General features: G+C 41.5%; 1 protein-coding gene across 2 annotated transcripts in view; it reads left to right on the plus strand.

Moving 5' to 3' along the window:
* Nucleotides 1-26248, plus strand: part of CSNK2A1 (casein kinase 2 alpha 1) — a 61265-nt gene that overhangs the window by 12310 nt on the left and 22707 nt on the right. Inside the window, exons 2-4 of one of the 2 annotated variants that reach the window (XM_081096859.1) lie at nt 15972-16033; nt 20629-20844; nt 24024-24135. In XM_081096859.1, coding sequence (XP_080952985.1) covers nt 20744-20844; nt 24024-24135 — 213 coding nt within the window. In that variant the 5' untranslated portion in view covers nt 15972-16033; nt 20629-20743. The remainder of the gene's footprint in view (nt 1-15971; nt 16034-20628; nt 20845-24023; nt 24136-26248) is intronic. The other variant, XM_081096858.1, reaches the window with a different exon arrangement.

The following is a 26248-nucleotide window of genomic DNA, read 5'->3' on the forward strand; positions in this document are numbered from 1 at the left end:
AATTTTTCTGTAAATCCATGGTCAGTTCTGTATTTCTTAATTGACAAAACGCATATTGTAAACTAATCCAAGATTTTTTTTGAAGTTCTAATTGGACTAATAGTGGAAACTAAATCAAGGAGCAAATAGTCTTAAATTGAGAACTTAAATGTGTTTGCCATTGCATGTGATAATGCTATATTTAGTATAGAGCAGGGATTGCTAACACAAATAACCACAGGAGTTGGGCCAGTAAGCTAAATTAACAGAGTTGTCCAGGTTTACCTGTGTCATCTCCAGTGGATGACATACCTTTAGAGCCCACTGCTGGTGGGTACACACAGCTCAGTACATCAGAGTGATTTTGTCAGTGCAGGAATGCAGAATTATTGTTACCAGATAATCCTACTACCTTCTCTTTTTCTTTTGAGAAACCGAAGGTTGAAATTTTTTAGTGTCAGCAATTAAGTCACAATTAAAAATAATTTCTTACAAAACATTTTTTAAGTATATTTTTTATTGGTTTCAGAGAGAAAGGGAGAGAGAGAGATAAAAACATCAACAGTGAGAGAATCATTGATCTGCTGCCTCCTGCATGCCCCACACTGGGGATTGAGCCCGCAGCCTGAGCATATGCCCTGACTGGGAATTGAACCGTGACCTCCTGGTTCATAGGTCAACGCTCAGCCACTGAGTCACGCAGGCCAGGCTATTACAAAACGGTTTTTTTTGTTGTTGTTTTTTTTTTAAATATATTTTATTGATTTTTTACAGAGAGGAAGGGAGAGGGATAGAGAGTTAGAAACATCGATGAAAGAGAAACATCGATCAGCTGCCTCCTGCATACCCCCCACTGGGGATGTGCCTGCAACCAAGGTACATGCCCTTGACTGGAATCGAACCAGGGACCCTTGAGTCCGCAGGCCGACGCTTTATCCACTGAGCCAAACCAGTCAGGGCGCAAAACGTTTTAGCACAAAATTTAACTTAATAACTGATCCAGGATAGGAAAATCCATAGGATTAGTGGTTGTTGGGAGTAGTGACTGCTATGTGGTATTGGGTTATTTTGGGGGGGGTGATGGAAATATTCTGGAATCAGATAGTGGTGGTGATTGCACATTGTGAATATACTAAAAACCACTAAATTGTGCACTTTAAAATGATGAATTTTATGTTATGTGGATTTTACCTCAGTTTTTAAAATTGAGATAAAACATACTGTGAGCCAAATAGGACATAAATGTTTGCTGTAGAGCAGAATGAATAGACTGTGAATCTAGACATAATACTTTTAAATCATCTCTCTGTGACATTGTAGCGATTACTCCGATTTGCCTTTTGTGAAATGGGAAGACTATTACCTAGGTCTTGGACTTGTTAGGTTTAAAAGTGATCAATATAAATCCCAAGAAGCAGTGACTGACTCATCATAAGCATTCACATACCTTTGTATTTAGAAGCCAGCCAATGTTTGCTGCCCTCCATTCCAGCCTGCTTTTTGTTAGCAAGTCTAGGACAACACGCCCTTTTAGTTATTGCGTACCCATCATCTGCAGAAGTATGGTTGTCTCTTTTGTAACCTACCTCTGGACAGTAAAGGAGGAAGTAGGAGAGAGTAGTATTCCTTATATTTTGCAGTTTCTTCACTGTAATCAGATGGGTGAAATGACAGATCCAAGGTCATATTTGTTGTTAGTGGTTCCAAGGTTAATGCCTTTCAGGAACAGTACTGAATTGTTTCTGTAGCTCTAACAAGGATTGTTGGGCACTGTGCTCATCACATGGATAAATCACACAGCCTCATAAAAGGGTAAATGGAGCCGTATGGCTCCAAAGAAGCATCTCCTACATATTAACTCTTTTCATATCTGTTTGGGAAGTGGTAGTATGACTTTGATCTCTGGTATTAGTTATGGGTGTGAAAACATTTATATGTAAGACTGAAGAGCATCTTTAAAATCAGCTGTAAATCCAAGTATCCATTGTACAGCTAAACTTTTTTAAAAATATATTTTTATTGATTTCAGAGAAGAAAGGAGAGAGGGGAGAGAGAGAAACATCAATGATGAGAATCACTGATCGCTTGCCTCCTGCACGCCTCCTACTGGGTATCGAACCTGGGACCCTTCAGTCCACAGGCCAATGCTCTATCCACTGAGCCAAACCAGCTAGGGCTAAACTGCTTTTCTTAATTTTGAACAGGAGAAGGTCTATATGCAAGCAAGGTTAATTTTTGCCAAAATATTGTTTACTACTGTCTTGATAATTCAGTTCTTCAAACATTTATGAAACACCATGCTAGGCACTGTGATAAATACAGGGTGTATATCAAGAGAAATAAGTCAGGGTCCAGGTCTTGAGTTACCTGCTGAGAGAGAAATGTATAAATAAATTACATGTGATAATGTAATAAACTAGTGGCCCGGTGCATGAAATTCAGGGGGGGGGTCCCTCAGCCCGGCCTACACCCTCTCCAATCTGGGACCCCTCGTGGGATGTCCGACTGCCAGTTTAGGTCCAATCCCTGTGGATATGTAGATATTTGGAAGTGTTTTTAGCTTCTGAGGAAGTGCTTGATTTATTTTGGAGAGGTGTGCGCAAAGGCTTCATTGTGGATGCAAAACTGATTCTTGAAGAATGAATAGGAGTTCCCCCAGCAAGCAGTATTGGTGGAGAGCAGTGTAAAGGCATGGGGCCGAGGAGTATGTTCAGTACTCATTTGCTTAACATTTACAAAGTTTGTTACTTTTTGGAAGTGTTAAGCTGTACAGTAAAAAGACATTAGGATAGAACAGGTTATAGTGATATCCAGTTACAGTACTGATTGGACTGGGTATGGGACTCTAGGGTTTTCATTTTTATGTGTCAGTTTTGGTAAGTCTTTCCTCTAGGAATTTCAGATTTACTGGCATAAAGTTGTTCATGTTTTCCTATGCTTAAATTTAATTTTTACAATTAATATACAGTAAAATTGACTTCTCTTTGTGTTTTCAATTCTATGAAATTTAACACAAACATAGATTCAAGTGACCACATCACAACCAGGACACAGAACCCTTGGTAGTCACACCAAGTCTCCCACCCCTATTTGTCAACATTATTGCCTCCTTCACTCAGCATATTGCTTTTGATATTCATTGAAGTTGTATCAATGGTTAGTTCCTTTTTATTGCTTAAACTAGAGGCCCGGTGCACAAAAATTTGTGCACTCGGGGGGAAGGGGGGTGTCCCTCAGCCCGGCCTGTGCCCTCTAGCAGTCTGGGACCCCTCGGGAGATAACGACCTGCTGGCTTAGGCCTGCTCCCGGGTGGCAGAGGGCAGGCCCAATCCCTAGGTGCAGCCCCTGGTCGGGCTCAGAGCAGGGCCGATTGGGGATTTGGGGCACCGCCCCCTGTCACACTCAAGGCAGGGTCGATGGGGAGGTTGCGGCGCCACCCCCTGTCACGCACAGAGCAGGGCCAATCCGGGGGTTGGGGCACTGCCCCCTGTCACACAGAGCAGGGCCCATCAGGGGGGTTGGGGCTCCGTACCCTGTCACGCACAGAGCAGGGCCAATCAGGGGGTTGAGGAGCTCCCCCCTGTCACTTACAGAGTAGGTCCGATAGGGAAGTTGGGGCTCCGTACCCTGTCACACACAGAGCAGGGCGGATCAGTGGGTTGGGGCGCCGCCCTCTATCACCCACAGAGCAGGGCCGATCAGGGGGTTCGGGCGCCGCCACTGTCACACTCAGGGCAGGGCTGATGGGGAGGTTATGGCTCTACACCGTCACACACAGAGCAAGGGCCCGGGGGGGGGGGTGTTGGGGTGCTGCACCCTGTCACACAGAGCCGCAGGGCGATCAGGGGGTTTGGGCGCTGCCCCCTGTCATGCTGATCCCGGTGCTGGGAGGCATATTACCCTTTTACTATATAGGGTAGAGGCCTGGTGCATGGGTGGGTACCAGCTCGTTTGCCCTGAAGGGTGCCCTGGATCAGGGTGGGGGTCCCCACTGGGGTGCCTGGCCAGTCTGGGTGAGGGGCTGAGGGCTGTTTTCAGGCTGGGTGTGACTGAACTCCCAAACGCTCCTTTTTTCCTTTTTTTATTCTGGGCCAGCTTTTGCTTGAGGCTTGGCTCCAGCTCTTAGGCCTCCACTCCTGAAAGTAGGTTCCTGGCCTTTGCATACAATGTTGCGAATCTGCTGGCTGAAGTCCGGCGGTATTTGTTACAATGTTTGAAACTGCAGGCTCAGAGGCCTGCAGCCGCAGGCGGGGAACGTTGGTTTCCTCCGTCACTGAGGCAAGCAAGCCTCATGTTAGTTTCAAGCTGCCTGGCTGCTGACCGCCATCTTGGCTGGCAGTTAATTTGCATATCTCGCTGATTAGCCAATGAAAAGGGTAGCGGTCATACGCCAATTACCATGTTTCTCTTTTATTAGTGTAGATAGTATTCCATTGTATAGATGGACCACAATTATCCATTTACTTAACATTCTTTGATTATGAATAAAGCTTCTATAAATTAGCTGTATAGGCTTTTATGAACATAAGTTTTTATTTTTCTAGGGTAAGTAGCTATAAGTGGGATTGCTGAGTCATATGAAAAATATAATTTTAACTTTATAAGAAACTGCCAAACTGTTTTCTAAGGTGACTTACTATATCATGTTGCACTCCCACCAGGAGTGAATTACGTAGTTTATATTACTTTGAATCCTCCTCAACTTTACTGTCAGCTTTTTTTGTTTTTTAATTTTAGCCATTTTAATTGATCTGTAGTGTATCTTAATTTTTATTTTAATTAAACTTCCCTAATGACTAAAATTATTGTGCCGAACCGGTTTGGCTCAGTGGATAGAGCGTCCGCCTGCATACTGAAGGGTTCCGGGTTCGATTCGGTCAAGGGCATGTACCTTGGTTGAGGGCACATCCCCAGTGGGGGGCGTGCAGGAGGCAGCTGATCGATCTCTCTCATCAATGTTTCTGGCTCTCTATCCCTCTCCCTTCTTCTCTGTAAAAAATCAATAAAATATTTAAAAAAATATTGTGCATCTTTTCATGCTTATTTATATATTTTTGTTAAGCATCTTAATATTTTTTGCTCATTGTTTGTTTTATTGGTACAGGTCCTTTTTTAATACAAGTTGTGTGGTTTAAGTTGAAGTTCATGATTTTGCAAATGGATGTCTAAGTTTTCCAAAACCATTTGTAAAAAAAAAACAAAAAAAAACTATCCTTTTTCCATTGAACTGCCTTTGTACCTGCGTCAAAAATAAATTAGCTATTATTTGTTTGGATCTATTTCTATATTCTTCATTCTGTTCTTTTGGTCTGTTAGCCCTTTGCCAATATCACACTATTTTAATAACTAGCTTTGTAATAAAAGTCTTAAAATTAGTGTTATTCCTCCAGCTTTATTTTTTTATTTTTTAAAACTGTTTTGGTTACTCTAGTTCATTTGGATTTCTTTTTTAATCCAGTCTCTGATAGTCTTTGTCTTTTACCTGGATAATTTATTTCATTTATATTTAACATAATTAGCCATATTTCTGTTTAACTTTTCCCTGTGTGTCTTATGTTCTGTAGTTCTTTATCTACCATTCTTTTGGATTCTTTTTATCACTTCATTCCCCCAAACTCTTTTCTAGTTTGGAAATATATGGTATTTTTGTTCTGTAAGTAAATACCATCGTGGATATTATAAATTAGAGGCATAATATATCACAGTCTAATATTAATAGTCAATGTTTATTTAACATTTCCATAAATTTTTCTCTTTTATGCTCCTTATTTTCTCTTTCAATTCAAACTTTCTTTTTTTAATTGTTTTATTGCTTAAAGTATTATAAAGAGTATTATATATGTCTCCTTTTTTTTTTCTCCCCTTGACTCTCCCCTATCCTCCCATACCCCCCAGTGTCTTGTGTCCATTGGTTATGCTCGTATGCATGCATACAAGTCCTTTGGTTGATCTCTTACTCGCACCCCCACCCCCCAACCCTCCCCAGCCTTCCCGCTGTAGTTTGACAGTCTGTTCGATGTTGCTCTGCCTCTGTATCTATTTTTGCTCATCAGTTTATGTCTTAATTATCTATAAATGAGTGAGATCATGTGGTATTTTTCTTTCATTGACTGGCTTATTTCACTTAGCATAATGCTCTCCAGTTTCATCCATGCTGTCGCAAATGGTAAGAATTCCTTCTTTTTTACAGCAGCATAGTATTCCATCATGTAGATGTACCACAGTTTTCTAATCCATTCATCTGCTGATGGGCACTTAGGCTGTTTCCAGATCTTAGCTATGGTGAATTGTGCTGCTATGAACATAGGGGTGCATATATCCCTTCTGATTGGTGTGTCTGATTTTTTGGGATATATTCCTAGAAGTGGTATCACTGGGTCAAATGGAAGTTCCATTTTTAGCTTTTTGAGGTATTGTCTTCCATAGTGGCTGCAACAGTCTACATTCCCACCAGCAGTGCACGAGTGTTCCTTTTTCTCCACATCCTCTCCAGCACTTGTCGTTTGTTGATTTGTTGATGATAGCCATTCTGACAGGTGTGAGATGGTACCTCATTGTTGTTTTGATTTGCATTTCTTGGATGATTAGTGACTTTGAGCATGTTTTCATATGTCTCTTGGCTTTCTGAATGTCCTCTTTTGAAAAGTGTCTGTTTAGGTCCTTTGCCAATATTTTGATTGTTTATCTTTTGTTAAGTTGTATGAGTTCCCTATAAATGTTGGAGATTAAACCCTTATCGGTGATAACATTGGCAAATATGTTTACCCACGCAGTGGGCTTTCTTGTTTTGTTGATGGTTTCTTTTGCTGCGCAGAAGCTTTTTATTTTGATGTAGTCCCATTTGTTTATTTTCTCTTTAGTTTCCAATGACCTAGGAGCTGTATCAGTGAAGAAATTGCTTCGGCATATGTCTGAGATTTTGTTGCCTATGGATTCCTCTAGTATTTTTATGGTTTCCCGTCTTACATTTAAGTCCTTTATCCATTTTGAGTTTATTTTTGTGTATGGTGTAAGTTGGTGGTCTAGTTTCATTTTCTTGCATGTATCTGTCCAATTTTCCCAACACCATTTATTGAAGAGACTGTCTTGACTCCATTGTATGATCTTACCTCCTTTGTCAAATATTAATTGAGCATATTGGTTTGGGCCAATTTCTGGGCTCTCTATTCTATTCCATTGGTCTATATGTCTGTTCTTGTGCCAGTACCAGGCAGTTTTTAGAACAGTGGCTTTGTAATGCAGCTTGATATCTGGTATTGAGATCTCACCTACTTTGTTCTCCTTTCTCAGGATCGCTGAAGCTATTCTGGATCTTTTTTTTATTCCAGATGAATTTTTGGAGCGTTCGTTCTAGATCTGTGAAATATGCCATTGGTATTTTTATGGGAAGTGTGTTGAATTTATAGATTGCTTTGGGTATTATGGACATTTTAATGATGTTGATTCTACCAATCCAAGAACATGGTATGTTCTTCCATCTGTTTATGTCTTCCTCTATCTCTTTTTTCAACATCCTGTAGTTTTCTGAGTAGAGGTCTTTTACCTCTTTAGTTAAGTTTATTCCTAGGTATCTTAATTTTTTTGGTGTGATGGTAAGTGGGATTGCTTTTTTAGTCTCTCTTTCTGTAAGTTCACTATTGGTGTATAGAAATGCCATAGATTTCTTGGCATTAATTTTGTATCCTGCTACATTGCCAAATTCATTTATTAAGTCTAATAGTTTTTTCATGGAGTCTTTAGGGATTTTTATGTATAATATCATGTCATCTGCGAATAAAGACAGTTTTACTTCTTTTCCAATTTGGATGCCTTTTATTTCTTCTTGTCTAATTGCAATGGCTAATAAATACTTCTAGTACTATGTCGAACAGGAGTGGTGAGAGTGGGCATCCCTGTCTTGTTCCTGTTCTTAGGGGAAATCGTTTTAGTTTTTGTCCATTGAGTATGATGTTGGCTGTGGGTTTGTCATATATGGCTTTTATTATGTTGAGGTATGATACTTCAATTCAAACTTTCTAAGTGGGATTATGTTCTTTCTTTACAGATATTTACTGGATATAGAATTTAATTTGGCAGGTTTCTTTCCTAAGCGCACTACATTATTAAACTGTTCTTGGCTTCATTGTTGCTTTTGGAAAAATCAACTACTATTCTCATATTGCTCCTTTGAATGTAATCTGTCTTTTCTGCTTGGTTTTCAGATTTCTCCTTGTCTCTGGTTTTTCGGCTTGCTTGTAATTATATGTTTAGTTATGGATTTCTTTTTATTTATCTTGTTTGTAGTTTGTTGGTTTCTGGAATGTGACTATCTGGTTGCTCCTGGGAAATTCTCAACTGTTACTTATTCGATTATTGCCTTTGTCCTGTCCGGTTTTCTCCTTTTCTTCTAGTACCAATTAAAAGTATATCAAACCTCTCACTCTATTATTCCTCTCATTTTTTTCATAGTTTTGACTTATCTGCTACATTGTGAATAATTTCTAGCCTGTTTTTTAAAGTGTCCTGTTCCCTACAAATATTCTGAAATATTTCTTATTCCTATAAGCATAATTGTTTCATAGTTTGAGTCTGACAAGATCAAAGGTCTCTGTGGCCTTTTCTGTTGTCTCTTCTTTTTCTGTCAGTTTTTACTTTGGAGTTTTTCCTTCAATGCCTAGTTATCTTTTATTATAACTGGATGTTGTATTTGTTTCTTTTTTTTTTCTTTTTTTTTTTAAATTCTCATCCGAGGATATTTTTTCATTGATTTCTTTCTTTTTTTCTTTTTTAGAGAGAGTAGAAGGGAAGGGGAGAAGACAGAGAGAGAAACATCAGTGTGAGAGGGACACATTGATTGCCTTCCATACAAGCCCCGACCAGGGCCTGAGATGGAGCCTGCAACAGAGGTACAGCCCTTGACTGGAATCAAATCCAGGATGCTTCAGTCTGAGGGCCAACGCTCTAGCCACTGAGCCAAACTGGCTAGGGCTTGATGTTGTATTTGAAAAGTTATTTGTAAGAATCATTTGAGGCCCATACTTTGCAAGGAACTTTTCTCCACAGAGAGCTTATTCATATCAGATATCTAAGTATTACTGGTCCAGGGACCACCTTAAAACAAGCTTCAGATCTGATAGTCCCTCCATTGGGTCATAATTCTTCTCTGGATCTACTCACCCCATCCCCTTCACTCTCATCCTAAGGTAATAACCCTGAAATCTCAGCCTATTATGGAGAGATTCTCCAATTAGACTCTTTACCTTGTGAGGGCGCTGGGCTTTGGTTTCTGTCAGAACAAAATTCTAATTTTTAGGGATCAACAGACCCTTTGGGCTTGCTTGCTTGCTTCTCTGAGTTCTCATTTTCTCTTCTTTTACTTATATGTTTTATTTAAGAATGAGAGACAGAAAAAGGAAGAGGGACAAAGAAAGGGGAGGGGTTGTGTGTTTAGGAAGGTTGACCCAAATAACCTATCCCACCATTACTAAAAACAGGAATATTATCTGAAAAATTCTTGCTTTCTTTGAAAACTGACAAGCTCTAATCACATTTTCAGGGATCTACACTCCCCTAGTTATTTGTCCTTTCGAAGCATTTTGCTCTGTGGCCTCTGCAGTAAAAGTGATTTGTATATAAGGAGCGGAGAAAGGAAGAGAATGAGATTTGAATTGTAATAATTTTGAATTAATGATTCTATTTTCTTTTAGGCACACATAGTAACAGTCAAGTAGGGTACACCAGTATTCTCCAAATCAGATATAAAAGGGTTGCTGATCCAATGTACTTCTTATAGGAATTAACGAGATGTTCCAGCCTTTGGAAATTTTAGGGTCAAAATTACAGGTCTTTAAAATTCTTAACTTGCTTGAAGTATTGTTCGTTACAATATCTTGTTTTAGTGTTCTTCACCTGAATATTTCCTGTGCATTCTTCAAAACTAAGCTTAGGTGTATTTCCCTGACAGCTTTTCCCAAAATATTGAGGTACTCCATAAATATTTATTAGATGAATGATAATGGGTTGCAGGGCGACTTAAATTCCTTTCAGTGGCTTCAGAGTACCCTGACTTAATTATTTCAAGTGCTGATCACTTGGGGTTGTAATGGTTTGTTTTCCTTGTTCTGGGAGTTAAAGAATCCCTTTCTGGTAACAGGCAAACATTTCCTGGTACATAGTAAATGCTTACTGATGAACATTCTGCTCTTGATTTAAAAGGAGGAGAGTATTGGAAATTAAGGGCAATGGTGGAATTTGAAACAAATGTTCTAGATAATACTAACTAATGCTTTTTTGTGTTCATATCGCCTTCTAAGCAGTGCCACTTTTTCTTTTAATAGTAGTTTACATTAGAGTTCACTCTTGGTGTTGTACATTGTATGGGATTGGACAGATGTATGATGGCACATGTATCTACCATTTTAGTGTCATACACAATAGTTTCACTGCCCTACAAATCCTCTGTGTCCTACCTATTCATCCTTCCCTCCTCCCAACCCCTGACAACCCCTAATTTTTTTATTGTCTCCTAAGTTTTGTCTTTTCCAGAAAGTCATATAGTTGGAATCATACAGTTTGTAGCCTTTTCAGATTGGCTTTGTTCACTTAGTAATAAGCACTTAAGTTCCACCATGTCAGCCAGGAAAAGAAAAGCAGTGCCACTTTTGAAAGGGGAAAAGGTAAGTTTATGTAACTCAATATTTGTCTGCTTCAACAACAAAGCACAAGCACATATGTAGTTATGCTCTCCCTGAATTTGTGTCTCTCTTACCAGTATGTGCTGCCTGATTGCTAGGAAGAATTCATTCTCTGTAGCAATGCTTAAAAGGTGTTGTTTTCCTCATACAACTGCTTTTCCTCGCAACAGTCAGTCCTAAATCATGCTGACAGTGCAATAATAAGCACATTCCTCATTCTTTGCCATAGAAATCTTTGTCCTATCTGGATGGTTATGAGATCTTGTTTATCCACTATGGTTGATCAAGGAGTGGCAAGAGGCTTTGTGTTGCAGGGTTGTTGTTTTTTAGATAGAGACCCTAATAGATAGTAGGGTTACAAGAACTAATAAAATTGTATTACAGTTTGAAAATGAAGTTAACTTTTTAACTTTAAAGTTCCAGAATAATTTTTACAGCTCTAATACTAGAATATTAATGTATAAAAGTATATTAGAACAAATGACCAATCAGACTTGTGCATTTTTCTGATATTAGATAGACCATTTATTAGACCTCTAATTTTCTTTTTTATTGCCAGATTGAAAAAAAAAATCACATGGAATAGAAAAGATTAAAGGGAAACACACTGGCTAAGAAGGGCAAGAGAAGTTTTTATTGAAATTAATTAGTTCTATTACATTCCATTTGTGTCAGTAAACTTCTGATTTTGGCAGTGTATGTTTTAGCCTTATTGTTTAATGGAGTTTTTATTTCCTTGCATTTTATAAAGAATTAGAGGCCTGGTGCATGGATTCGTGCACAGGTAGGGTCTCTCAGTCTAGCCTGTGCCCTCTTGCAATCTTGGACCCCTTGGGGGATGTAGTAGTGCCAAAGTGGCAGGCGGCCAGTGAGGAGCCCCGGCCGGGCGCAGCTCTGCTGCCACTCATCCCAGCCTTGCTGTGCCTGCCACCTCCGCTGCTCGGTAGTGCTGCTGCGGCAGCAGGAGAGGCTCCTGCCACCACAGCTGCACTCGCCAGCCATGAACCCAGCTTCTGGCTGAGCAGGAGTGCCTGACCACCAGGGACAGCTCCTGCCCCTTGGTGGTTAGTGCGTGTCATAGCTACTGGTAATTCAGGCGTAACAGTCACTTAGACTTACACACACACACACACACACACACACACACACACACAGTAGAGGCCCAGTGCACAAATTCGTGCATGGGTGAGGTCCCTTGCCCTGGCCAGCGATTGGGGCCAATTGGGGCCCTCTCTCCCAGTCCTGATTGGGGCTGGCCGGGTAGCGGGGGAGGAACTGCAGGAGGTTGGGTGGCCACAGGATGTTGGCCGTGGGAGTGCACTGACAACCAGGGGGCAGTTCCTGCATTGAGCATCTGCCCCCTGATGGTCAGTGCACGTCGTAGCTACTGGCCCATTGTCCAGTTGTCTGGTTGTCCGGTCATAATGGTCACTTAGGCATATATATATATATATCCCAGTGCACGGGTGGGGTTTCGCCAGCTCACCCCAATTGGAGGCTGATCAGGCCGGCTAGGGGGACCAGCCCTGGGCGTTTGACTGGCCTTGTCCCTGGTCAAACTCCCGGTTGAGGGGACAATTTGCATATTAGCCTTTTATTATATAGGACTAGAGGCCCGGTGCACAAAAATTTGTGCACTGGGGGGGGGGGGTCCCTCAGCCTGGCCTGTGCCCTCTCGCAGTCTGGGACCCCTCAGGAGATAACGACCTGCTGGCTTAGGCCTGCTCCCGGGTGGCAGAGGGCAGGCCCAATCCCTAGGTGCAGCCCCTGGTCGGGCTCAGAGCAGGGCCGATTGGGGAGTTGGGGCGCCGCCCCGGCATGCACAGAGCAGGGCGGATCGGGAGGTTGCGATGCCACCCTCAGTCATGCTCAGGGTAGGGCCCATTGGGGGGTTGGGGCACCGCCCCCTGTCACACTCAAGGCAGGGTCGATGGGGAGGTTGCGGCGCCACCCCCTGTCACGCACAGAGCAGGGCCAATCAGGGGGTTGGGGAGCTCCCCCCTGTCACTCACAGAGCAGGGCCCATCAGGGGGGTTGGGGCTCCGTACCCTGTCACACACAGAGTAGGGCCAATCAGGGGGTTGGGGAGCTCCCCTCTGTCACGCACAGAGCAGGGCCCATCAGGGGGTGGGGGAGCTCCCCCCTGTCACTCACAGAGTAGGGCCAATAGGGGAGTTGGGGCACCGCACCCTGTCACACTCAGGGCAGGGCCGATGGGGAGGTTATGGCTCTACTCCATCACACACAGAGCAGGGCCTGTGGCGGGGGGGTGGGGGGGGGGCGGGTTGGGCGCCGCACCCTGTCACACACAGAGCAGGGCCGATCAGGGGGTTGGGGCGCCGCAGCCTGTCACACACAGAGCCGCAGGGCAATCGGGGTTGGGGAACTCCCCACTATCAGGCACAGAGCAGGGCTGATCAGGGGATTGGGGTGCCTTCCCCTGTCACAAACAGAGCAGGGCGGATAGGGAGGTTGTGGCCCTGCCCCCTGTCACACACAGAGCCACAGGTCGATCAGGGGATTTGGGCGCTGCCCCCTGTCATGATGATCCCGGTGCCAGGAGGCCTCGCGGCTCCGCTGATCCCAGTGCTGGGAGGCATATTACCCTTTTACTATATAGGATAGAGGCCTGGTGCATGGGTAGGGGCCGGCTGGTTTGCCCTGAAGGGTGTCCCGGATCAGGGTGGGGGTCCCCACTGGGGTGCCTGGCCAGCCTGGATGAGGGGATGATGGCTGTTTGCAGCTGGTCACACATCCTTCAGGGTGGGGGTCCCCACTGGGGTGCCTGGCCAGTCTGGGTGAGGGGCTGAGGGCTGTTTTCAGTCTGGCGGGTGACTGAAGCTCCCAACCGCTCCTGTTTTTCTTTTTTTTTTTATTCTGGGCCAGCTTTAGCTCTGAGGCTCCAGCTCTTAGGCCTCCGCTGCTGAAAGCAGGTTTCTGGCCTTTGTTTACCTTCTGTATTTGAAACAATGTTGCAATCCTGCTGGCTGAAGCCCTGCGACTAAAGCAGGTTTCTGGGGTTTTGTTTAGCTTCTATATTTGTAACATAGTTGCTTAGAGTTGCAGCTCAGAGGCCGGCAGCGGCAGGCGGGAAACGTTGGAGTCCTCAGTCACTGAAGCAAGCAAGCCTCATGTTCGCTTTCAACTGCCTGGCTGTCGGCCGCCATCTTGGCTGGCAGTTAATTTGCATATTGCCCTGATTAGCCAATGGGAAGGGTAGCATTCGTACGCTAATTACCATGTTTCTCTTTTATTAGATAGGAAGGATGATAGATAGGTCAAGCAGAGCCATGGAAGTGGTTATAGGTGTGGTCTGACTTCAGTAGGGAAAATGTTGTTGACAAGATAATATTTCATAGTTGATTATAATTGGCTTCTGTTAGGTTAAACATTAAACAAACAAAAGTTACCCATGTCTTCAGAATTAATCTGGTGGCTTTTTAGATAGAAATAGTGGTATGTTAGATTTTCTTAAGGTATATGGTACATGTGTTATGAACAATAAGTAGGAGAATTGACCTTCAGAGTATCCAGAACTTAGGCACTTCTCCAAATTTCCAAAGAACTATTTAAAAAATTGCTAAAATAAAGTTTCTCCAGTATTCTCTTAATTATTGAGGTGGGGGCAAATTTTAATTGTGGCCCTGTTTTTTAGTAAAAGAGGCTGTAATATTGGGAGGGAGAGAGAGCAAAGGGAGCAATTTCTCAAGAACCCTTGTTGGTCTTTTAGTTCCCCCTAACTGTGCACCAGATGATCAGAAGTTTTTGGGGCACCCTGCCTTTTGGAGGCACCTGCTTTTTCTTTTTTCTTTTTCCTTAAATATATTTTTATTGATTTCAGAGAGTAAGGGAGAGGGAGAGAGATAGAAACATCAGTGATGAGAGAGAATCATTGATTGGCTGCCTCCTGCCTGCCCCACACTGGGGATCAAGCTAGCAACCCGGAAATGTGCCCTTACTGGGAATTGAACCATGAATTCCTGGTTCATTGGTCGATGCTCAACCACTGAACAACACCAGCCTGGCATCATTTTATTTTTTAAATAAATCAAGCCCAGCTGGCTACTGTAAAGTAACAAGGTAAATTAGACATGGATCTTGACTTCAGGGAGCAACAGGTCTAATAGAGAAATTAAGATTTGTATAAAAGGTTTAGAACGTGGTAAGTTCTATATACGCATGAAGAGAATTGAACCTTGGGAGGTAAGCCAACTTGGATTTGATCCCATTTTTACGGGATATTCTATCAAGCTACTAAGCTTACTTACCAGTAGGTTGGAGAAAGAAATGCCCGTCTCATGGAATTGCTGGGGAGGGTTAGATAATTTAAAGCTGAGACGCTTTTTCAGCTCCAGACTTGTAATATCTAAGTTCCAGTCCAGTATCCTTTTTAATGTTTCAAAACCATTTTCACCTTAAGTCCAAGACTTGACTTTGTGAGTTCACTTCCAAGGTGTTTTCTGTTTTCATGAAGCATCAGCAGTCTAGCCAGAAATCTAAACTCACCTCCCACTCCTTACCCCATTATCCAGTCCATCCAGAGGTGTTTTGTTGTTGTTTATTTTAGAGATAGGGAGGGAGAGAAAGAGAAGCATCAATGTGAGAGAGAAACCTTGATCTGTTGCCTCCCATACATGCCCCGAACCCACAACCTGGGTATGTGGCCTGATTGGAAATCAAACCTAGGACCCATTGGTGCACTGGACGATGCTCCAACCAACTGAGCCATACCGGCCAGGGCCAGAGATATTGTTTTTACACCATAATTTTTTGTTCCTCGTTAGTCCACATATCTCCATTGCTACCACCATTGGTCAGTCTTCCATTATCTCTCTCACATCGGTGACTATTAGCAGCCTTTTTGTCCCTAAATCTAATCTCTGCCTGTCCCATACCTGTATAGAACAAACTTCAAAAATGTATATGAATCACCTTTCTGCCTAAAGCTCTGATGAATTTCCATTATCCTTAGTCTGCAGATAAAGACATATGTGTCTCACTCTGTTCTGTCTTGCTCATTATTCTATTTCCAAGGCCTAGCATGGTACTTTTTCATAGTAAATGCTCATATATTTAAGGGATGAACAATGGAAGGGATGTATGGAAGAATCAAATAATTGAGAATTGTATGCTATCCTTGTATTTCCTTCATGTTAGGCTGCATGTGAATCTACATACATGTCTACCAAGATATGAGCAAAATACTATTTCTGAATAAAATAATGTTTATCTTTGATGACTTCTCTTTCCTATCTTTTCACATCCCCACTCTATCTCCATCTCATTACCTTCCTTCTTTGCACCATTTTATTTATCTAGAGTTCAAGAACCCTGTTATCTTCTCCCCATATATTTAATGAAGGCCAACCATTGAAATTCATGTGAGTGACTCTTACTATAAGCAAATTATTTGGTATGCATGACAGTAAAGTGAAGTTTTTTGGGGGGCACTGTAAAATACATAGTTGCCCTCCCAGTGGAGAGTCAAATCCACTAGTTCATAAATTAGATTTCAGCTAATAATGAGGCACAAAGCTGCAAGGGTCAAACAAGTACTTGAGAATCTCAAGAGTTTCATTAGTGAATAGTCTTGCTCTGCTCATCACAGAGAATGCCAAGGGTTTAAGAGAGCAGCAGAAGACTGGGTGGTTGTGATTCATAGGCTAGTAAATGGGAGTTGGGGAATATTTTTCACATGAATCGGGTGGTTTCTAGGGAGAAATGAAGTCTCATTTTGTAATGTCATGTTCACCCATGAGCTGGCCCTGAGAAGCTGGGAATTAACCACTGCTGCTATAATTTTTGTATTTTATGGAAAACTAAAGAAAAGAAAACTAGAAATGAAGACTGTAGCCTTTTTAAAAAAATTTTTTTTAGAGAGAGAAACATTGATGTGAAAAACATTGATCTGTTAACTCAGGTAAGTGCCCCAATCAAGAATAGAATCTGCAACCTCTTGGTGTACGGGATTGCGCTCCAACTACTTGAGCCACCTGGCCAGGGTGAAAACTAGCTTTTTAAAGATAGGTTTCTTCTTACTAGTTTTCACTGAGGAACTGTGGCATATTAATAATCTCTATATATGAAACCCTAAGCAACCGGTCGCTATGATGCCCGCTGACCACCAAGGGGCAGACACTCAACGCAGTAGCTGCCCCCTGATAGTCAGTGAGCTCCCACAGCAGGAGCGCCGCTCAGCTGACCGACAGGGTGCCAGACACCAGGCTTATGGCTGGTGAGCGCAGCTGCGGTAGCGCAAGCCTCTCCCACCCTCTCCCACCGCAGCAGGGCTGGGATGAGCAGGAGCAGGGCTCAGGCTTCTCCCCAGCCGCCTGCCGCTTCATGCACTACTACATCTCATAGCCTGGGTCCTGGATTGCGAGAAGGCGCAGGCCAGGCTGAGAGACCCCACCAGTGCATGAATCCGTGCACTGGGCCTCTAGTTTAATAATTTACATGTGTTTGGTGTTCCTGAGCCCTTTCTGGGAGCTATCTCCTTTGATCTTCTCTTCAGTCAGCAAGTGCAGTTAGACAGGTTTTGTTAAGTGATGAATCAACGCTGGAAGAAACCCAGTAGCCAATTAGGGATTTGAAACCAGGACTCTACTGTTTCATCACGCTATTGCATCTAATCCCTGTTAATAAATTTGTGTTGATTTTACAAACTTCTAAAGCTGAGAGCAGAAAGAAGTTAAGGCTTTGCGATCAACAGATGCCTGTAAAGCAGTGGTTCTCAACCTGTGGGTCGCGACCCCTTTCGGGTCGAATGACCTTTTCACGGGGGTCGCCTAAGACCATTGGAAAACATATAATTACATATTGTTTCTGTGATTAATCACTATACTTTAATTATGTTCAATTTGTAACAGTGAAATTGGGGGTCACCACAACATGAGGAACTGTATTAAAGGGTCGCGGCATTAGGAAGGTTGAGAACCACTGCATATGGAGACTGAAGAGAAAAATTGTTTTTATCAGATAAGATGCTAAGAATTTAATAGTTTAGTATCATTTTATTAAAAGTCATAAATACCTGGGTACAGTGTTTCTGTTGGTTTCAGCTGTTGCCTATACTGCTTTAGCTGTTTGCAGGTGTGCACACATTCACACCTTTACCCATTTTCCTAGTGTCTCACTGTTGTCAATGCAGTCATCTAGCCACACAAAAAAGCCAGCACTCCCACAGCACAAAGGACCCGGTTTCTTGGGAAGAACAAAAGTTACAATAAAAGTGTCTGCTTTCTGGGTTTGTGTTTTTTTGCTAGTATGGAAGGTGTGTGTGTTTTTTACACTTAACCAATATTAGGTAAAGATAGATTACTATAATCTGGTTGTTTTATAAAACCAAAGAAATAAATACTTGGAAATAATTTTTAAAACTGTTTTGGTTCACTTTTTAAAAATTATTTGAACAATTTTGTTGTTGTTTGGCCATTTGAATTTATACTCATGGGGCTCCAGAGTATCACTGGTTGTCACATTTCCCAGTACAGCATTAATCCCCACCCCAGTCTCTTGCTCATCCTCTGAAAGCTTTAAGCCATTAAACCATGTGTATAAGGAGACATCTTTTCTGGCTTATCTCCAGCTTAAATACAACATTGGAAAAACATAGTTGTCATAAATGGGTCTCAGAGCTCTCAAGTAGGCATAGTTGTAAACAGTTGGCATTCATTAAGTTATTGAATCCTCTCCACAAACCTATGATGTAATTACAGTGATGCCTATTTTATAGTCTGGATGAATGTCAGTTCCTCCAGCTCTGTGTCCTTTGGCAAGTCACTTAACCTTTCTTTACTTCAATTTCCTCATCTGTAAAATGGAGATGATAACTTTCTCACCATTTATGTGGTGAGGGTTAAATGAAATCCACGTAAAGCACATAGTGAATGCTTGCAGAGTTAGCTATTGTTATCTAATTAGTGTATATGATTGATGGCAAGAGAAATCACTGTCACAAGAATCAAGTTTGGTTTCTGGCCCTCGCTTTTCTATTAAGTAGCTATGGGATTATAGGTCAATTTTCCACAGTTTCCTTATACAGATTTTATTTTAACCTTTTATTTGGAAGTAACTTCAAATTTACAAAAAAGATAGTACAGATATGACACTGAAAAGTATACACAACAAGAGCATACCCAGTCTACCATCTAAATTACAGTTTTGTCATTTGATCTTCATAGTATTGTGTGTGTGTTTTAAATATATATTTTTATTGATTTCAGAGGGGAAGGGAGAAGGGAGAGAGAGAGAAAAATCAATAATGAGAGAGAATCATTGATCGGCTGCCTCCTGCACACCCCACACTGGGGATCGAGCCCACCCAGGCATGTGCCTTTGACTGGTATCGAACCTGGGACCCTTCAGTCCACAGGCTGACACTCTATCCACTGAGCCAAACAAGCTGAGGGCCATAGTATTGTTTTTTAACAGCATTTCTCTCTCCCTCCTCCCCTCCAGTACAGGATAGGGTAGGACATTGTATTTAGTTGTCATGTCTTTTTAGCCTTTCTTTGTCTTTTATAATATTTACATTTTTTAAGAGCACGGTATATCCATCCCTCTGTTTGTTTATGGGTTTTGTTTTATTTGTTTGTTTATTTGTAGAGAGGGAGAGAGAGATAAAAACATCAATGATGAGAGATAATCATTAATCAGCTGCCTCCTGCACACCCCCAACTAGACATCAAGTCCACAACCCGGGCATGTGCCCTGACCAAAATCAAACTGTGGCCCTCACCAGTTTGGCTCAGTGGATAGAGCGTCAGCCTGTGGACTGAAGGGTCCCAGGTTTGATTCCGGTCAAGGGCACATGCCTGGGGTGTGGGCTAGATCCCCAGTGGGGAGCTTGCAAGAAGCAGCCAATAAATGATTCTCTCTCATTCATTTTTCTATCTCCCTCTCCTTTCCTCTCTGAAATTAGTGGGGAAAAAATATTTTAACAACAACAAAAAAAGAATCGAACTGTGACCTCCTGGTTCATGGGTTGACATTCAACCACTGAGCCACACCAGCTGGGCACTCGCCCCACCCCCTTTTAATAGAATCTTCCTCATTTTCTGTTTGTCCAGTGTTTCCTTATAATTAGATCAAAGTTATGCAGTCTTGGACAGAAAACTGCATAGGTGGTGATGTGTCCACAGGTTATGACCGCTGGAGACTCAATGCATTTTTAATAAAATGCAGAGTAACAGGAATCAACAAATGCTATAGGAATCTCAGAACAATCAGGGAAGACATCATGAAGGGGACTTAGTTTACCAGTTTGTTTGTATTTCTAAAATTTCACGGATTTTTCTCTCAAATTTGCATTAGTTCATCCAATATATGTTAATGTTTACTATCAGTTTTTATTAAGCTTACACCTGTATTAAGTAAATAAAAAGGATATTACTGATTTTATTTTTAAATTTAATGAACTAAAGTATACATTTCAAATGGTGATCAAGGATGTACTGATTATTACATAAAGTTCCCCAAATGATTTGGATTAATGTAAAATGACATTGAACTTTGATGTGTGAGAACAGTCTTTATTTCTTTCCTTCCTTATTTCATCAAATATTAGAGTCAGACTGGTGGTTTATATTCTTGGCTTTGTCACCACTCTAGAGCCTTTTATCATCCCTACTTGAGCTGTAGAAAACTGCTGAAAGGAAAGTACTGTTCTTGCCAACATTTTCTATAGAATGTATAAATAGTAGTAATGCTGATGGGTCTGTCCTCAATGCCATGTTTCCCTTCCAGGCTATCCAGACTTTAGGTGAGGAGGTAACAAACTACTTTGCAGGATAGGGAATAGGGCTGAAAAACAGGTTTGGTTTTGTTCTGTGTTAAGGGAAACACTGTGACACAGTTCGGATATATTCATTGGTTTAGCAGGAACTATATTTAAGGCCATTGTTGTAAGGTAATTTTTCTTCCTATATGCTTTTAAAAAGTAATTCCTTGGCCTTTGTGCATTTTGTTTCTGCAGTTTGAAGAAAACAGTTCTGAAACAAAGTCTTACCCCACCCTACAGCTGCCTCTGAACACAGTGACTGCCAGATCTCCAAACATCAAGATCAGCTTTGTTCGCCAACCTGTCTGACATGTCGGGACCCGTGCCAAGCAGGGCCAGAGTTTACACAGATGTTAATACGCACAGACCCCGAGAATACTGGGATTACGAGTCACATGTGGTGGAATGGGGGTAATTGTTTCCTTTTATTTCACTATATTCACCCAAAGGGCTGACTCATGGATTTGTAGAGTAATTTATGTCAGGCAACCTCTCTGGCTGAGCATTTGTAAACCTCAAGATAGAAGTCCGATTTGTGTTTTCTTCTGCAATGAAGAACCAAGGTATTGCTTTGACAAATTAACAATTTTGATGAGCTTATCATTTAAGAATCATTTCAGTCTTTTTCTTACTCTTTGATTTATATATTCTGTGTACGAAGCTGATAACAAAGAGTTACCTATCAACTTGCCTCAGCTAAGGGCTTTGTGGTTAGGTGAGAATTAAAACTTAAGAGATTTTGAAAAGACTAAACTCTTACATAAAGTGTTTTTGAGGTCAGAGAATGTTGTCCCATGATGATTCTGAAGAATGAAAGGTGTCCTCTTTCTAATGAGAATCAAAATTAAACACTTGCCCTTATCATAAGACTAGACATGTGTAACATGGAATTCAGCCCAAATTCCATCTTGAACAGTTGCACTCTGCCGGAACAGCAGCGTTTGCTCTCTTAATTCTCTTTGCAGTTTCATTTGGATGTTTGCATTTCTTGTCCTAACATGGTATGTGTTTTATTCATCAGGCTATACTTTGTGATAAAAAGCTTTTTGACATTCAAATGCAAAAGAAAACTATTTGAAAACTCATAAAGCTACAGCTCCCATATGCTATAATTTATATCTATCCACATGTGATGTCCATAGCCTGTAAATGGATAAATATACCCTCCGAAAATTGTGGGTGTATTTAATCATGATTGGGTTGTGAATCTTAACAGTTAAGTACATTGCTTCTGCACAAGGAGACATAGTGTACTTTAAAGATATACTGTCCAGAACCAGTGGTACAATACCAGTAAATGTTATCTATAATAATAAGAGTAATATGCTAATTAGACCAGACATCATTCCAGATGTCCTTCCTGACAAAACCAGGGCTGGAGGGAAGCCAGCCTGGGTCCCAGGTGCCTGCCTGTGGCTGGAGGAGGGAAGCCCGGGTTCTGGGTGCCAGAGGGAAGCCGGTCCCAGCAGCTAGGGGAAGGAAGGCCTACTCTTGCACGAATTTTTCATGCATCGGGCCTCTAGTTATTGATAATCTAACAATTCTCCTAATGTCAGGCTTTGGGCTCTAGGGATGCCTCTCCGTTTTACAGAAATTCAACTACTGTATTCAAATTTAGTGCTCTACACTTAGTTCTGCTAAAATAGCACTATTGAGTTTTTGGTATGGTCCTATTCACATGCTTGCTTTTATTTTCTACTAGGGCCCCAGGGCACAAATTTGTGCACCTTGAAAGGAACTGTGGGCCGTGAGGCTCCAGTGGGCACAGGGGTGGGTCTCAGCCCATCCTCCACACCCCTGCCCAGCCCCTCCCACAGCGGCCCCAGGTCCCCTGTCTGCCCGCAGCCCCACTCCCGCCAGCCCCGCTTGTACCCGCTGATGGCACGGAGCGATTGGGGCCGGTGCCATCAGTGGGTGCAAGCAGCTGCCCCGATCGCCCCTAAGGAGCAGGGGGAGTTGGAGAAGCCCTCAGGGGTGATCAGGGCTGACACCGGGCCCCGGCAACGAGTGCGAGCAGCAGCTCCAGCGCCAGCAGCAGGTCCGAGCGCTGGGAGCAAAGAATTTTGAGTAACCACCAGAGGCTCGCCTCAATGACAGTCACCACCCCCACTTAGTCTGGCACCCCCACTCACCTGCTCCACCATTCTGCCACGGCCAAGGCCCACCATGTTCCCCACTCTGCCGCCTGCTGCCCATGCCCCCTGGTGGTCAGCGCACGTCATAGCGACCAGTTCCGCCATTCAGTTCATTTGCATAGTAGCCTTTTATTACATAGGCTACCTTCCCACAGGAGGGGATCTCAATCAGAACTAAAGCTTCCTTTCCCTAGACCTGCCATGATTATTATGTTGTTCATTGTCCTTACTTCCTTTTGCCTTTTCTGTTGATTTACTTTCTTTTTAGTTGCTTGAGGAAAATTAATGGCTGATTTTTGACATGTTAGAGTCTCAGTGTCTCCAGCAGAAATAAATAGAATGTAGACGTTACTAAAAGGACTGTGTCATTCTTTAGAGCAAAGTGTTCTAAATTGTAAGCAGGGGCAGAGAGAAAATGTTAGCGTTTTTGTTGTGGTTTTTTTTTTTTACCTCTGATATTATTTAGTGGTCATGAAATAAATATGGGTAAAATAGAGGAAGGGACCTCCCAACTATGGTTCATGATCTATAATATAGTTTGCAAAACTCCATTATATGGACTGTCCTCAGGGCTTGCCTAGGAGAACAAGTAGGAAGTCAAGCCTATATATTTGAAAGCCACTTACCTACAAAGAAGCCCATTCAAAATAGGCTGCTCCCAAAATGTGGCTGAATTGAAATATTCTTGTAATGTGTATTTACTTCCTGCTAAATGCCAGCAGTGGGCCAGGCACTAGGAGACTGGAATATGTAAAAATTATCTCTAAGGGAAAGCTTTTGTTGTTATAGCAAGCATGTATAATGAATCCTAATACAAGCTAGCTATGTGTCCTATGCCAATATAGATGTAAACAATTTTGGGTTTGAAAGAATAATTGAAAGGATTTGGAATGCGCCCATTTTCAATTGGCCCAATTAAAATAAAGAAAATGATTTGGGAATTATTTGAAACTAGAGGCCTGATGCATGAAAAATGGTGCAAAGGGCTTGGCCCTGGCTGCAGCCCCAGCTGCCACCTCGGCCCCATCCCCCCACCCACTAGTCGTTCCCAAAGGTCATTCCACCATCTGGTCTAATTAGCATACTAGCTCTTTATTCTATAGGATTATTGTATAGGATACCTCATATTTCTTTTTTTAATTTTTTTTTATTGATTTTTTACAGAGAGGAAGGGAGAGAGATAGAGAGTTAGAAACATTGGTGAAAGAGAAACACTGATCAGCTGCCTCCTGCACGTCTCCTACTGGGGATGTGCCCACAACCCAGGTACATGCCCTTGACCAGAACCGAACCTGGGACCTTTCAGTCCGCAGGCTGACGCTCTATCCACTGAGCCAAACCGGTTCCGGCCCTCATATTTCTTTTACTCTTACTGCTAATAAATTTTATAAGTTGAATTAGTGCTTGATAAGTTGAACTTTTAAAATCATTGTGACTTTGGCTCTTTGTTTACAGAAATCAAGATGATTACCAGCTGGTTAGAAAATTAGGCCGGGGTAAATATAGTGAAGTATTTGAAGCCATCAACATCACAAATAATGAAAAAGTTGTTGTTAAAATTCTCAAGGTGAGTAAAAAAGAGAGAGATTGTAATTTCAGAGGTATTTGGAATTTAGATTTGTTTTAAGTAATAGTGATGCCTTTTTTAAAGTAGCATTTGAAAGGGCATTTGGAGTACTTTAACACTTTATTTTATTTTGCTATCTGAAATCAATAGAGATTATCTTCATTTGACAGATCAGAAAACTAAAGCAAGAGAAGTGATTGGCTCCAGTCATACAGCTATATTGTGGCAGAGGAAGGGCCTAAAGGTTTAGTCCTCTCTCTAAGCCTAATACTGATTTGATTTCCTAATACTGAGTTCCTCTGTTTTTAATTCTATTTCATGCTTTTGTTTTCAATAAATTGTTACCTCTACAGTGTAAGGATGAAGAGTCACAAATGCAGGCCTTTAGAGGTTAGGCAGATGACATGCAGCTAGTCTGATGTAAATGCCCATGATTAGAGGAAATGAGTGATGGGTGCTGTAGTAGTGCAAGACCATCATTGCTTGATACTCCTTTGCAGAAAGAAACTATAAAGATTTATATACATATATGAATTCTCCTGATTTTTATATGTTGGCTTAGTTTAAAAAAAAAAAAAAACAAAAAAACACTATAGATTCGGATTCAGCAGATGTAGGTGGACCCTGGGAATCTGTGTATTAAAAAAATCCAGGTTATGGATCATCAAAGTTGAATAACCACTGATCTCATTAATGAAGAGTTTATATATGCTTAAAATAATTTCTGAGAATTGTATGCAGTATGTCGGTAGTCTGAGGTGACTGACACCCTGGGAAAGAGCTGCAGGTCAGTACAGCGGGCATGGGTCACATGTGGCTATTGAGCATTTTAAGTATGGCTGGTCCAAACTGAAATATGCTATAAGGATAAAATATACTAGATTTCAAAGGCTTAGTAAAATAAATATATCTATACTGCTCATTAGTAATTTTTTATATTGATTTACATGTTAAAATAAGATTTTGAATATATTTTGTTAAATATTTTATTAAAATTAATTTTGTCTATTTTTTTAAATATGTTTTTATTGCTTTTTAGAAAGAGAGGAAGGGAGAGGGATAGAAACATGGATGAGAGAGAAACATCATCAATCCTGCCCCCCTCGCCCCCACATACACATACACAGGGGATTGAACCTGCAACCTGGATACGTGCTCTGACCTGGAATTGAACCGGCAGCTTCTTGGTTCCTGGGTCAGTGCTCAACCGCTGAGCTACACCGGCCGGGCTGTTTCTTTATCTTTTTTTAACATGGGTACTAGAACATTTAGAATACACATGTGGTTGGCATTATATTTCTTTTGGACCAGCACTGTTTTAGACTACTTATGAGGAAGGCTTTGTGGAGATGGTGCAGTTGGACCAAAGCCCTCCTCAGAAAAATGAAAAAGATTCTGTCCCAGAGAAGATGTGGAAATGATGAGTGAGGACAAAAGAATATGGAAGTATATTCAGGGACTCTGCAGAGTGGTCTTTTTAGAATAGAGAGATGAGTTCATTTTATAGGAATACTGGTCATAAGGCTAGCTAGATACTATCCCAGTAATACTCTGAGATCTCATATATTTCACTTGATTCTTATAACAATCTTATGAGATAAGTACTCTTGTTGATCATTTTTCCCAGATGAAGGCTTAGAGAGGTCATGTAACTTACCCATAGGCATACAGCCAGCAGGTCATGAAAATAGGATTTACCTTAGGCATTTTTTACTCCTAGGCCCACATTTAACCCACAAGTTTATGCTGCACAAAGATGGTTTGGCCGTTCTTTTTTTTTTTTTTTTTAATTGTTTTATTGCTTAAAGTATTACAAAGGGTATTACATATGTGTCCTTTTTTTCCCCGATTTGGCCGTTCTTGATGTTGGTACTGTTCCCCCAACCTCTGTTGGGTGTTTATTTATAGACTTAGAGGATGGAATAGAAAAAGTCTGTTTCATTCTAATTGGTAAAAAGATTTTTCAAGATTACCATTTATAGTATTAGTATTACCATTTATAATCCTAGTTTGTATAGTTGTAAAGAGTTAACATTTTAAGACTGATGATTGGAATTAAATGCTAATTCTGCAGAGGTCTAATCTTTGGAATGGAAATCTTTTTTCTTTAAAT

The sequence above is a fragment of the Myotis nattereri genome (assembly GCF_964212035.1).
Source record: "Myotis nattereri genome assembly, chromosome: 8".
NCBI classification, from domain to species: Eukaryota; Metazoa; Chordata; class Mammalia; order Chiroptera; family Vespertilionidae; genus Myotis; species Myotis nattereri.